Genomic DNA, 13343 nt, shown 5'->3' with positions numbered 1-13343 from the left:
CCCCTCCCCGCCCAGGGCGAGCGGGACTGACGCAAACGCAAGACTGACCAATAGCAGGTGTGGGCGGGGTGCCTGGGAGCCGGCTCCCTATAGCGTGAAGGGGCGCGGTCTAAAGGACAGTGCTGCCCGAAGACGTGTTTGCGTCACTGCCCTGTGGCGCGCCGCGATGACGGGAAGGACTGCGGTTGGGTTGAGCAGCACTTCAAGCTGAAAGAAGCCGGGCTCTGTAAGGCCATGTTTCGCAGAGTGCTGCGGCTTGGCTTGACCCCGGGTCGCCAAAATCGGGGCCTACGCACACGCAGAGGAGGCTTTACTCTGGGTAAAGCTGAGGGCAGCAGAGAGTATCCTATACAGAGTGGTTCTGGGGTAGCCATAACCTCCACATATGTGACCTTCAGGGTTTGACACCCTGACTCACGCTGGCGAGACAGCGAGTTAGCCGGGAGAAAGGGTAGGCTTGCCTGCTAGAAGGTAAAGAGCCTAGGCAGGTATATGGATCTCAAGGAGACACTTCCCAGAGGACAGTGCCATATAAATGGAGGTTGAGAATAAGGCACATATAGAGGTGACTGGCTTTAGAAAGCTGTGCGGTGTGGAGTATACTAGGAACTCCGTGTTCCCTGGGCCTGGGATACCTGAGTGGAGATGACTGTGCAGTTGAATATCTGAGAATAGGGTTCAGGAGGGAGAGAGGACTGCAGGAATTAAATATGTGAGTCACCTATCTTGTCCTGGGAAGTAGAAAGTGTAATTTTAGGAAGTCGAATCTTTCAATGCTAACAGGAGATTCATAATAGTGGGGACTGATGGGACAAAGACCAGACCGCAAAACGGTTACAGCACTACTCGTGTGACTTAGTATGACACTGGGGATGTGCCAACCACATGTCTACTCAGCCCACCTTTCCCTGTGCCCATTCTCTAACCCCACACCACGTGGAGGAAACAGTCCCTGTAACCGTCACTGGGCCCTGCAGTCTGGGGTACAAAAGGAAACACAGTCCCTGTAACCGTCACTGTGCCCTGCAGACTGGGATGCAAAGGTGTCTGACGTAAAGCAGAAGATTGAGTGCATGATGCCTGGAAAACAATGGGGGATGCCGTTCGACACCAGCTACCTGCCCCCAACACAGTCGGACGTGGTCATCATAGGAGGTGGGATCCTCGGTCTGTCTGTGGCCTTTTGGCTGAAGAAGCTGGAAAGTAGACGAGGCGCCATCCGGGTGCTGGTGGTGGAGCAAGACCACACGGTGAGGTCAGGGAGGAGGGTAGTCATCTTACTGAGGACAAAACCTATAGACGGTCAAAGGGTAGGCATTGTGCTCCGGACCTTGAGAAATAGTCCCAGGTTCTTCCTCTAAGGAGACCCTAGACAATAAGATTGTCATGTTGGGGGAGGGGAATACTCGCTTAATCTCTTTGGAGACAGGATCTCAGTAGATAGCCTAGACCAGCCTTGAACTCAGCACCTTCCTGTCTCAGGCTCCCAAGTGCTGGAAGTACAAGTGTGCTCCAGCATATTTGCCTAGACTTTTGCTTATAAAAGTGGATTCCACAGTGATTGTGCTTCTGTCCTAAATAGCTTGTGTTTGCGCTACTTACTAGTGTAAACAGCTTCCTCTGCCTTCTTTTAGGCTCTGTTATTTCTGAGGTCTTGGTTGTTCTTGTTTGCAATTGGCAGTTAGCCACTAATCTCATCTCTGTCTTTGTTATATCCTCCCAGTTTTGTAGACTGTTTTGTGAATTTGTTGCAGGCTAGCTTCCTACTCTTGAACGTCCAGGCCATTACTACTTTGTTCGATTTTGTCCAGCCCTGTGAAACAATTGACTTCTGCTCAGTTCATCTGCCACGGATGATTTAAAACACTGTGTTTATCTTTGAGCTGTGGGGTGACTGGCATACAGGTTTACACATCCTTGCTCCTCAAGAAAGGATTCCCCTTTAAGTTGAGATGTGTAACTGAGAGCTTCCATTGCAGGATTCCATTACATACGGCATCATGATAATCTATCTCAGTTTTTCTTTTCACAGTATTCACGGGCTTCCTCCACAGGGCCTTCTGTGGGTGGGATTTGGCAGCAGTTTTCTGTGCCTGAGAATGTCCAGCTCTCCCGCTTTTCAATCAACTTTCTACGGAACATAAATGTATGTACAGTGAGATTTGAGGGGTTGGGGTGGGGAACCCTTCTTTAGTATAAAGAACAGAAGCCTAGCTGGCAAGGGGACCCAAGGAGAAGTAGTGTTAGAGGCAGCAAGATATTGCGATCCCTGACTGTCTTCCAGAGCTGGTGCCTAGAGAAGGGTTTGTCCTGAGAAGGATCGACCCTGGGACTATAGTGAGAAGGCCAGGAGGCTCCCCCATGGCAGCCTCTTTGGAGAGCAGCTTTTGTTTGTACACAGGAGCACCTGGCGGTGGTGGATGCCCCTCTTGTGGACCTCCGGTTCAGCCCGTCGGGCTGTCTCTTGCTGGCTTCAGAAAAGGATGCTGCCACCTTGGAAAGCAACGTGAACATGCAAAGGTGGGTGCACAGCACTGCCCTGCGCTGCTGCTTGGCTTCACAAACTCGATGAACCCTGCACCAGGCTAGAAAGGGGGGAGCTGAAGGTGACGTCACAGGAGCCTCCTCCACTAGCTCATGCTATCAGCACAGATGGGCCTATTCAGACCTTCAAGGCCCTTGAGTGCTATAACCCAGTCACAGACAGAATGTGGTTCCAACGTTTACTACATCATAACATCCATGTAGGATACATCCCGCCTAACAAACCAGAATCTCTAGGGAGTAGCCTGGGGACTGGGCTTTGAGCAAGCATCCTAATTTGGGGGTCAGAAAAAGTCTTTTTATGAAGGTAAGATAGTAAATATTTTAGGTTTTGCTTGTCACGTTGTCTGTGTCACAACCTATCTGCTCTGCCATTATAGCACAAAAGCAGCCACAGACAAAATACAAATAATGGAATGTGATCCATATATAAAAGTAAGCAGCAGGTTGGCTTCAGCGTGTGGGCCTCACATCAGCTAAGGGCTGGGCACCTTTGTGATATGTAATGCACAGGCTTTCTTCTGATATGCTGTCAACCTCACTAGTGACACCAGTTAAATGTTTGCAGATGCTAACTCATTTCATCGGAACATACCATTTTACATGTGGGGAAACTAAGCCAAGAAGATCTAGTAAAGCGGGCACTGTGACTCAGTTTAAACGAGACACTGGCTCATAGGAGTGGTCCTTTACACTTTTATTCCCCAGCCAGTCAGTGTTCCAGAGGAGACATCCATTATGAGGGACGGGGTTGTACTAGGCAGAAAGTGTTTTACAGGAGGAGATGGAATATGGCTCCTTACTGTGTTGTGAAAGGAGGTGGAGTAGGTTGGGGCAAGAAGGAATTGAGAATCTGAAGGGAGGCCGGAGTGTAGAGAAGGAAAGATGAGCTCTCACATTCAGCGCTCAGGAGAAATGGGGTCACTCGGGGTTGAGAGTGCTATCAGTGAGCTGGACTTCCTCTCATGGAGTTGGGGTCCCTGTTCCTCCCCCCATATACACTCCCTAACACATTAACTGCACACATTTCTCTTAGGCAGGAAGGAGCCAAAGTCTGTCTGATGTCTCCTGAGCAGCTACGGAACAAGTTTCCTTGGATAAATGTAGAAGGAGTGGCCCTGGCCTCTTACGGTGAGGTTCACCTGCAGGCACAGGGCTTTCTTTCCCCGAAGATGGGGACTGAAGGGCTCCTTGGGTTGGAAGTCTCAGTGTACCTTCTCCACACTGAAGGAGGACCAGTTTCCTCCTGAGCAACAGGGCCTGCCCCAGACTATGCTACTTCTCTGGCCTTCAGCATGACTAGACTCCAGTAAATTGGTCAGGATGACCTCCCCTGCTTCTTCTAAAGCGCTAAGAGAGTGTGGGTTATACAGTAGGAAAGAAGGGTCCCGGTGCTTCATGAATTTTCTTTTCCTTATGTCAGGGATGGAGGATGAAGGTTGGTTTGATGCCTGGTCTCTGTTCGAGGGTCTTCGTCGAAAGGTCCAATCAATGGGAGTCTTACTCTACCAGGGAGAGGTGACACGTGAGTTCAAAGTCTTGTTCCCTCGGCTTATGTCTTGCATCCAGGAGAAGGCCTAGACCAGGCTTTACCTTTTGCTCACAGGTTCACCCAGGGTTGGTGTAAGAGGCTGTCTTCTGTGACAGGGGCTACTGCTAGCTTAGCTTTCTCCTCACTGCCCTGCCTTGTTCCTATGTGGCCAAGTTCATTCTGGTTTCTTGATGTCTGTTCACTTGAGTGTCCGTGGGAAAGCACTTATCCCTCCCATCTCCTTTCCTTGAGAGACCAGTGTTGGTTGTGAAGCCGGGAATGTAGGTGTTACTGGAGTTCTTGCCTAGCAAGAAGCCCTACGATCCATCCCACTAGGTTATATCCCCAGCATCACAGAAACTGGGCACAGTGGTTAATGTCCTTAATCCCAGGATTCTGGAGGTACAGGCAGGAGAACCAGAAGTTCAGGGTCATCCTCCATTACATAGAAAGTCTGAGGCTAGCCTGTGATACTTGAGACCTTTTCTCAGAAGAAACCAGTGTGATCCCCATTTCCCTCAAGGAGTGAGTGTGTGTGTGTGTGTCTGTGTATGTATATGTCTGTGTCTGTGTGTCCGTGTCTGAACTACTGTTCTATTGCTTTCAAGAAACACCATGACCAAGGCAACTAAAAGAAAGAATTTAATTAAGGGCTTACTTACAGCTTCAGAGGGTTAGTTCATTATCAATATGGTGGAAAGCCTGGGAACAGGCAGGCAGGCATGATGCTGGAGAAGTAGCTGAGAGCTAGATCCTGATCCACAGGCAGTAGGCAGACAGACACTAGGCCTAGTGTGGGCTTTTGAAACCTCAGTGTCTATCCCTGGTGACACACTCCTCCAACAAGCACACGCCTCCTAATCCTTCCCAAACGGTTTATCAGCTGGGGACTAGGCAGGCAAATGTATGAGCCTATGGGAGCCATTCTCCTCAAACACCATCTGTGTGTGTGTGTGTGTGTGTGTGTGTGTGATGGGAGCACTGGGGGCCATTCTCCTCAAACCACCACTCTGTGTGTGTGTGTGTGTGTGTGTGTGTGTGTGTGTGTGTGTGTGTGTGTGTGTGTGCGCGCGCGCGTTGATGGGAGCACTGGGGATAAACCCAGGGTCTCATACATGTTAAGTATATGTTCTACCACTAAACTAACCTAGAGGGCGTTTTGTTTGTTTGTTTTGTTTTTTTAGTTTTTTGAAACAGGGTTTCGCTGTGTAGACCAAGCTGGCCTCGAATTCACAGAAGAGATCTGTCTGTCTCTGCCTCCCAAGTGCTGGGATTAAAGGCATACACCACTACCGCCCGGCTAAAGGGCTTTTTTTTTGGTTTTTCTCTGTGGCTTTGGAGGCTGTTCTGGAACTCGCTCTGTAGACCAGGCTGGCCTCGAACTCACAGAGATCCGCCTGCCTCTGCCTCCCAAGTGCTGGGATTAAAGGCGTGCGCCACCAATGCCCGGCGAGGGTTTATTTTTTTATTTCTTTCCTGCAGGTTTCATCACTTCATCTAGCCAAATGGAGACCACAAGTGGGGAACAGGTAGTCTTGAAAAGGATCCACAAAGTTCATGTAAGTGCCAAGGTCTAGTGTGCTCCTTCCTATAGGAGAGGGGCAAGAAGAGTGATAATCTGCCTGCTTCCCAGTACTGATAAAGTTAGGCTCAGGAAGAAATAAACCTCTCTCTCAAGGTCCATTGTGTCGTGTTATCTGCATGCCCTGCCCCATTCCCCCACACACACACACCCCACACACTCCTTCCTCTTATCTTCTGTTGCTTATAGGTGAAAATAAACAAGAGCCTGGAGTATCAGCCAGTGGAGTGTTCTGTAGTGATCAATGCTGCAGGAGCCTGGTCTGGGAAAGTTGCAGAGCTGGCTGGTATTGGGAAGGGATTGCCTGGCACCCTGCAGGGCACCAAGCTACCTGTGGAGCCAAGGAAAAGGTAGCCTACCCTCAGGGCAGCTAAAGATGAGAAAGAAATGATAACAAAAGTTTAGGATGGGTTTATGTATGTTGTGTGTGTAGTCTGGACAGAGAGTTGGTGTTATTCTTCTGATGTCTTAACAGGTATGTGCACTTATGGCACTGCCCCCAGGGACCAGGTCTGGAGACACCATTGGTTGCAGATATCAATGGAGTCTATTTTCGACGGGAAGGATTGGGCAGTAACTACCTAGGTGGCTGCAGCCCCACTGAGGTAAATTAAGTTGCAAGGAGACATAGACAAGATACTATTAGAGAAGCAAGCCTTTTGGGGGCCCTATATTGTCATTGAGGTTAGAACTGGAATCCACGGAAGGGATTGATTTATATTAATCAGGTCTGGGTTTGCCCTCATATTGCAAGCATTATATAAGTCTTATCTCTACCTCTTACTTAGGAGGAAGAACCAGACCCAACAAATCTGGAAGTGGACCATGATTTCTTCCAGAACAAAGTGTGGCCCCATTTGATTCAGAGGGTGCCATCTTTTAAGACTCTAAAGGTAACCAACAGGGAATAATTGTTCCTGCTGGGTTTGGGATCAAACATATGAATGACACTGCAGTATCTTAGTCCCTTTGACACGCTGTGTTCCTGCCACCTAACAATCACTGAGGAGTCTGTGGATCTGTCCCATCCCATGAACTCCTTAGCAGCCAATCCCCGAGCAAGGGTATGGGTTGAACATGTCTGTGGCTTTGCTAAAAACCTCAGCATCTTTTGCACCTGCAGGTAAAGAGTGCCTGGGCTGGCTATTATGACTACAACACTTTTGACCAGAATGGCGTGGTGGGCCCCCACCCACTCGTTGTCAACATGTACTTTGCTACGGGCTTCAGTGGTCATGGACTTCAGCATTCTCCTGGCATTGGTCGAGCTGTGGCAGAGATGGTACTAGAGGGCGAGTTCAAGACCATCGACATGAGCCCCTTCTTCTTCAACCGCTTTTACTTAGAAGAGAAATTACAGGAGTACAGAATCCTATGAGCCTGGAAACTCTTCTGGGCCTCACCAGCCGAGGAGTTGTCCTTCCCTCACATTGGCTGTGGTCACTGCCCTGGTCTCCCCAGGACTGTGTCAGGGCTGCATCCCTTCCCTCACCATCCTCTAAGCCAGGCCACTCCTCCCCAGTGTGTCTGGACATGGGATGAACATAGGCACAGAGTCCCAGGCCAAGGAAAGCGATGAAACGGGATCCTGGAACTGACTGTAGCCCAGGCTGATGCCATCATCCAAAACAGTTCTGCTGGCATCCTGGCCATGGAGCCCAGGACTGGCCTCCTTTCTCCTTTCTGACTCTGATCAGAGCCCAGGCACACATCATTCTAGAATTGCCTGACCCAAATTTATTGACTCATTTGTTAACCTATTTTTCAATCAATATATGTGATTAACCTCTTCCCTCTGGTCTTGTGTTCTTTTTCCTTCTTATGGTAGCAGCTTTTGAAGTATCATGCCATTAACAAGACAGCCTCATCCTCTTGAGAGTGTTTCTTAGCTCCCCTGTGGGAGGCATCTTGTTTGCAAGCCAGTATCCCCTGTCTCCGAGTTCTACAGGAACCAGTGGTTCTAGAGGGGGGAAATGGGATCATTCATCTAGTCAACTTACAAAGCCCCAGCTTCCGACTACCAGCATTCAGTCTATAGCATAGTTCAAAGTGGCATTCTGGCTGGGTCACGGGGGGAAAGAAGAGCCACGGTCTAAAGAGTCACTCTAAGAAGCTTGGATTTCATCTTGGCAGAAGCCCAGCAGGAGAGTTTTAAATAGGGAAGAACATGATCAGATTTTCCTTTTAAAATCTCCCTCTAGCTGGGTGGTGGTGGTGGTGGTGGTGGTGGTGGTGGTGGTGGTGGTGGTGGTGGTGGTGCACGCCTTTAATCCCAGCATTCAGGATGCAGAAGGAAGGAGTTCTGTGAGTTTGAGGACAGCCAGGTTGGTCTACAGAGCTACTTCTAGGACAACCAGGGCTACACAGAGAAACCCTGTCTCAAACAAACAAAAAACTCTCCCTCTGGCTAAGGGTGCAACCTGGTGGCAGAGGGCTTAGCATGTGGATGGCCCTGGGTTTGACCCTCAGCGCCAACACAAGAGGGGGTCTGGGGGAAGCTACTGTGGTTCCCTTATAGAGAACAGATTCAGATAGCAAGGCAGAAACAGGTTCTAGACCGAGGCTGTTGCAGTCCATATAGCAGGTAACAGTCATGATGGGAAACACATGGAGCAATGTAGTGACAGTGACAACATGAAATGGAGTCAGTATTTCCTAGTTTTCTAGCCAAACAGCCAAATGGGTACCATGTTTCTTACAGAAATGACACAGGAAGAACAGCAAAATGAGTGGCCTGGCGTGGGGCATGCTGAAAGGAAAGGGCCCGTGGGAGGTGTAACGGGTGACTGGATGCGGTGGGCATCATCCAAGGAGAGCCAAGAGTTAGGGACAACGCACAAAAGCTGGAGGGACCTAGTGGCATTTAGAGAAAACCGGATGAATGCTGAAGTGACCCGTGAGGCAGGAGAAAACCCAGGAGTGTAGAGTCATGAAAAACAAGAAGTAGGCACCAGAATGAAATGCCACATGCCAGCTGGGCTCAGCACTAGCAGGTCAGTGGTGAGGAGGGAGCGCAGCTTAAGGTGTAGATGGTTGCAGGAGAGTGAACCCGAGTAGAGCTTCCTGGGAAGATGGCTCCATCAAAAGTCCTTTGGAGAGAATGAAAAGCAAAGGACAGAGGTAGACATCAGATAGGAGAGGGCACAGGAGAGACGGGCCAGCTGGGAGTATAAGGTCTGCGTGGCTTGAGGGAAAGCCAGGCATGAGACAATAAGCAAAAGAAAAGCTATCAGCAGGTAGTGCTGAAACGTTAGAAGGGACAGCTCAGAAACATAGTGGACAGGCTGTAGCCACTAATAGGACCAGTCAGTGCAGAGAATTAGTTAGCCCTGGATGGTAGCTCTTCAGGTGCCCCGTAGTAATTTCAGTATGGCAATCATAGTCTAAGGGTCAAAAAATAGGTGCTATAATCATTAATGCCTAAGGAATCCTCTGCTCCTGCAGAACTTTAATCTGGTCCTATGGAAAACCTTTATAGGCATGTGATTAAATCTATCTTGCCCTTTAAACTATGTGAGGAGCTGGACCAAGCCCTCATCTTTGCCCCAAATCCAGACATCCCAGAGCTTGCACTGTACTCTAAGTGCCCATCCATGCATTCCTGCTGGACCCCAAAGATCCTCCCCCGGCCCCAGGGAGCCTATGCTGCAATGAGAGGAAGGGGCACGGCAATGGTATTTCTGGGAAGGACTGGGGAGGGCAGAATTTAAAAGACTGGTTCAAAATGCCGTTCAGGCCAGACAACTTAATTTCAATCCCAAGAACCCAAGTAAAAAAGCATGGTATAGTTGCATATGTCAGTAATCCCAGGACTCAGTCTGTCAAGCAGGGAAGTGGAGACAGGAGAATTGCCTGGAAGCTAAAGAGCCAGCCAGCCGAGAGTACGTAACATGACAGAAACAAGAGGTCCTGCCTCAGCAAGGTGGAAGTGGACCAACTCCCAAAAGCTGTCTGTGATGATACGTTATTTATGATTTCTAAGCCACTGGAGATCAAAATGCAAAGCTAGCCACAGCCATAGAGCCAGGCAGTGATGATACACACCTTTAATCCCAGCAGTCACACTAGTTAGTTATGTAGGCCAGGCGGTGTTGGTAAACACTTTTAATCCCAGAACTCAGGAGACAAAGGCAGAGCAATCTCTGTTAGCTCAAGGCCACACTGAGCTACACAAAATTGATCCAGTCTAAAAGAGAAACACAAAGATGATCTCAGCACTTGGGATCACAGGCCTTAAATCCTAGCACGAGGGAGGTGGAGACAGGGGTGATATGGCTGGGCAGAGAGAGAAATAGAAGGCTGGAGGAGACAGGAACTCAGAGGACTGTAGTCTGAGTCTTGTTAGAGAGCAGTGCAGTCTGCATTGTACTCTGAGGATTCGTGAAGACAGGATCCTCCATTTCCATCTGAGGTAGAGGTAAGAGCTAGTAACCAGCTGCTTTGCTTTTCTGATCTTCAGCTTGAAGCTTGAACCCCAGTATCTGTTTCTGGGTCTTTTATTAGTCGTGTTACAATTGTCTGGAAAGAAAAAGAAGCCAGACTAGAGGGGAGACAAGGCCTTACTTACACCAGCCCATTAAACTCCTCCCACCTGCCAACATTTTGTTTTCAAGTTGCTTGTTTTTTGAGACAGGGTTTCAAGTTGGGCAATGGTGGTGAGACAGGGTTTCTTTGTGTAACAATCCTGGCGGTCCTGGAACTCAAGAGATCCGCCTGTCTCTACCTCCCCAGCGCTGGGATTGAAGGCGTGCACCACCACTGCCCGGCCTCAGGTTGGCATTTTAGAAACACTTCTATGGGGGAAATGCTGTATTATTTATTCCCTTGGAGCTTCACAAAGCTCACAGCAAGAACTCTAGGAATTGGGGGCAAAGGACTTAAGTATTTCATCAGGACTTGTCAACCTCTTGCCTACCCATCCTTTATTGCAGTTATTTTGGTACCCTCCTAACTGCAGTTGCATGCCCATCCGGAAATCCCTGCCTTGAGGATAAACACTTTTGGCAAGACTGATACCAGCCTGTGGGCGTCAACATTAATGGGACCCACCTTCCATAAAGGTACCCACCTCCCGGGGACTGGCCCGACTTTGTACCATTAAACCTACCTTGAGAGACCTTCGAGGAAAATGCCTCACTTTCCTGCGCCTCCCTTGCTGGAGGAATTTTCTCCTCGTTCCCTTGTCCTCAGACGGGGCAAAGCGGGGCTCAGGGATTCACGGCGGCTCTAGGGGGCTCTGGCGTAAGGGTTCAGCTGAAGGTTTAGCGATCGGACAGCCGGGAAGCCTGGAAGACGCGGACCGGCGAGCGCCCGCTAGGGGCGAGTGGGCGGGCGGGCGGGCGGGCGGGCACGGGCCTGAGGGCGGCGGCCGAGGAGCTTCCGGGAGCCGGGGCTCGGGCACTTCCCGGCCTAGGCTGCAGCTCGCAGCGCGGGATCCGGCAGGTGAGCGGGCGCCGGGGATGGGGGCGGGCGGGCCCTGGGAGTCAGCCCTGGGAGTCAGCCCTTTCTTTCCCGAGACTCCCGCGTCCCTGCCCCGCCCCTTCCTTCCAACCCACGGTCCAGCACTCCCCGGAAAGCTGCCACCATCCTGTGGCACCGAAGCCCGCACGGGGCTGTTAGTACTGCTGGGCTTCAGCAGCCTGGCCGGGCCAGGTGACTCCCTCCAGCTCCTGGCAGTCTCTGCTCTCGTCACAACCTGACGCCCCTGCTGTTGGGCTTGACTCAGTGGCAGTGTTCTGTAAGAATGTCACTTTATTTAGAGTTAAGAACCTACTGGGAGTTGCTGCCACAGTCTCTTAATGGGCGTCTACCAGGGACGACTACGTGCCAAGAACCAAAGAGACACTTGGAGTAGGAACAGTTGGGTCCACTGGGTGGCAGGTAATCTAGAAACCCGAGGAGTGCCAACTGGAGAGGGAAGTGGGGAGTGCTCCAGCCGACCGACCTACCCGGGAGTGACTCAGAGGAAACCTTGCCTGCTTTGTCTTCAGACTTTAAGAACAATCCGTAACAAACGTATGGAAAAGCGCGCAGACCCTGAGTTCCGCCAGACTGGTTTTCACAGGCTTGCTTGTGTCACCTGCACCCAGAACGGTAAGTCTGTCTATGTTGGTTGATGCATAATAGTCTGTCAGTAAGAATGGACTGTGTATAGTTTGTCCATTTTACTGAACACAGCCTGATGGACGTGCTTGTTTTCATCTTTGGCCTATTTTGGGTAGTGTGAATTTTGTGTTTGCTCGGTTTGATTATATAGTGTGCAGCAACTTTCCAAAATAGTTGTGCTTGGGGCAAAGGCTCGATCCCCAGCACCCTCATGGTGGCTCTCAAACACCCATAACTCCAATTCCAGACAATTAGAATACCTTCTTCTGGCCACTGCAGGCACCTGGCATGAAAATGGTACACAGACATACACACAGGCAACACATCCAGACATTTTTTTAAGTTCAAAAAAAGTGTTGTGTTTTCTGGGTACCACGGCAGACACCTGTGATCTCAGCTGTGGGTGGTGGAGGTAAGTTCAAGGCCAGCCTGGGTTAGCTCTGTGTGTGTGTGTGTGTGTGTGTGTGTGTGTGTGTGTGTGTGTGTGTGTGCCCACTCTTCTGTCCATACAAGCTCCAGCCTGTAACTGTTTCTGCTGACTACAGGGCTTTGATGCCCTGGGGTTTCAATTTGCATTTCACTGAGGATTGGTAAACTGAGCATCTTTCTGTCTGCTGGTCATTTGAATATCTTTTCTCTGAAATGGCTGTTCAAGTCTTCTCCCCATTTGTGTTTCTTACCAGTTTATGTGAATGAATGTGAGTTTTTGAAATATTTGGGATTCCAGGCATTTGTTAGTGTTCTTTTGTTGTTGTCATCTTTTTTGTTTTGTTTTGCTTTGTTTTTTGAGCCAGGGTTTCTTTGTAACAGTCCTGAAGGTCCTGGAACTCCCTTTGTAGACTGGGCTGACCTCAAACTCACAGACACCCACCTGCCTGTGCCTCTCTGGTGGTAGAATTAAAGGTGTGCACAACTTCTGCCTAGCTAGATACATATTTTTAAGCATTTCCTCTGTTTCAGTATATTTCCTTCTCACTTTTCTAATGATAACTTTAGAGGGAAAGTTTTCACATTAATGTTTTCCAGTTTATCATTTTCTCCTTAAACAGACTGTATCACATTTGAATTTTTTTTAAAGCCAGACATAATGGTTTCAACCTGTACTCTCAGCACTCAGGAGGAGTGCTGTGAGTTTGAGATCAGTCTGGCCTACATACTGAGTTCGAGGCCAGCCTCTACAAAGTGAGGCCATATCTCAAAAAATTTGTTTTTTCCTTTGTCTACTCCAAAGTCAGAAATCATGTTACAAGTTTTCCTATAAGGTCTTTAGTGTCTTGCTAGTCACAGCTGTCTCTAATATCCATTGAAATTTAGTTTGTGTGTCTTGAGATGTAGATTGAGATTAATATTCCCCACAATACTATCTAGGTAGACCTAATACTATGGATTGCAAAGAGCACCTTTTTGGGAGCCGCTGGTGTAGCTCAGTTAGTTGGTAGAATTCTTCCCTAAAGTACACAAAGCCATGGGTTGGATCCTCCGCACAGCATAAACTGAGCTTGGTAGCTCTTGCCAGTAATCCCAGCACTTCAGAAGTGGAGGTTGGAGGATCAGAAGCTTGGGGTCATCCTCAGCTACAGA

At 49.3% G+C, this 13343-nt stretch overlaps 2 protein-coding genes and 1 long non-coding RNA gene across 8 annotated transcripts in view; 2 read left to right on the top strand and 1 right to left on the bottom strand.

Annotated features, from left to right (window-relative positions):
* The first annotated feature begins 115 nt into the window (after positions 1-115).
* Positions 116-7447, top strand: Foxred1 (FAD dependent oxidoreductase domain containing 1). Of its 4 annotated transcripts, none has more exons than XM_040730065.1 (11): positions 116-226; positions 1030-1250; positions 2018-2146; positions 2402-2520; positions 3581-3675; positions 3968-4069; positions 5558-5634; positions 5847-6007; positions 6133-6262; positions 6446-6550; positions 6781-7447. In XM_040730065.1, exons 2-11 carry the CDS (start codon positions 1074-1076, stop codon positions 7033-7035), a joined length of 1350 nt encoding a protein of 449 aa, XP_040585999.1. In that variant the 5' UTR covers positions 116-226; positions 1030-1073; the 3' UTR covers positions 7036-7447. The 4 variants fall into 4 exon arrangements, with proteins under 4 accessions (XP_040585999.1, XP_040585998.1, XP_005085894.1 ...); XM_040730064.1 differs by having other exon boundaries at positions 145-319; XM_005085837.4 differs by having other exon boundaries at positions 146-319; positions 2033-2146.
* A 2239-nt stretch (positions 7448-9686) lies between these two features.
* Positions 9687-11125, bottom strand: LOC106022506. Its single transcript, XR_001197465.3, has 2 exons — positions 10765-11125; positions 9687-10175 (listed from the first exon to the last, which is right to left on the bottom strand). It is a non-coding gene; the product is annotated as an uncharacterized LOC106022506 (long non-coding RNA).
* Positions 11008-13343, top strand: part of LOC101839883 (TIR domain containing adaptor protein) — a 15917-nt gene continuing 13581 nt past the window's right edge. Inside the window, exons 1-3 of one of the 3 annotated variants that reach the window (XM_013125068.3) lie at positions 11013-11099; positions 11417-11537; positions 11648-11750. The gene's annotated coding sequence lies outside the window, so the exon portion shown is untranslated. Of the gene's footprint in view, positions 11100-11397; positions 11538-11647; positions 11751-13343 lie in introns of those variants that run through there. The other 2 variants (XM_013125069.3, XM_005085836.4) reach the window with 2 other exon arrangements.

Source organism: Mesocricetus auratus, unplaced genomic scaffold (genome assembly GCF_017639785.1).
Source record: "Mesocricetus auratus isolate SY011 unplaced genomic scaffold, BCM_Maur_2.0 Super-Scaffold_100022, whole genome shotgun sequence".
NCBI lineage: Eukaryota > Metazoa > Chordata > Mammalia > Rodentia > Cricetidae > Mesocricetus > Mesocricetus auratus.
The sequence above is the reverse complement of the archived record's forward strand: the minus strand, read 5'-3'. Positions and strand labels throughout refer to the sequence as shown.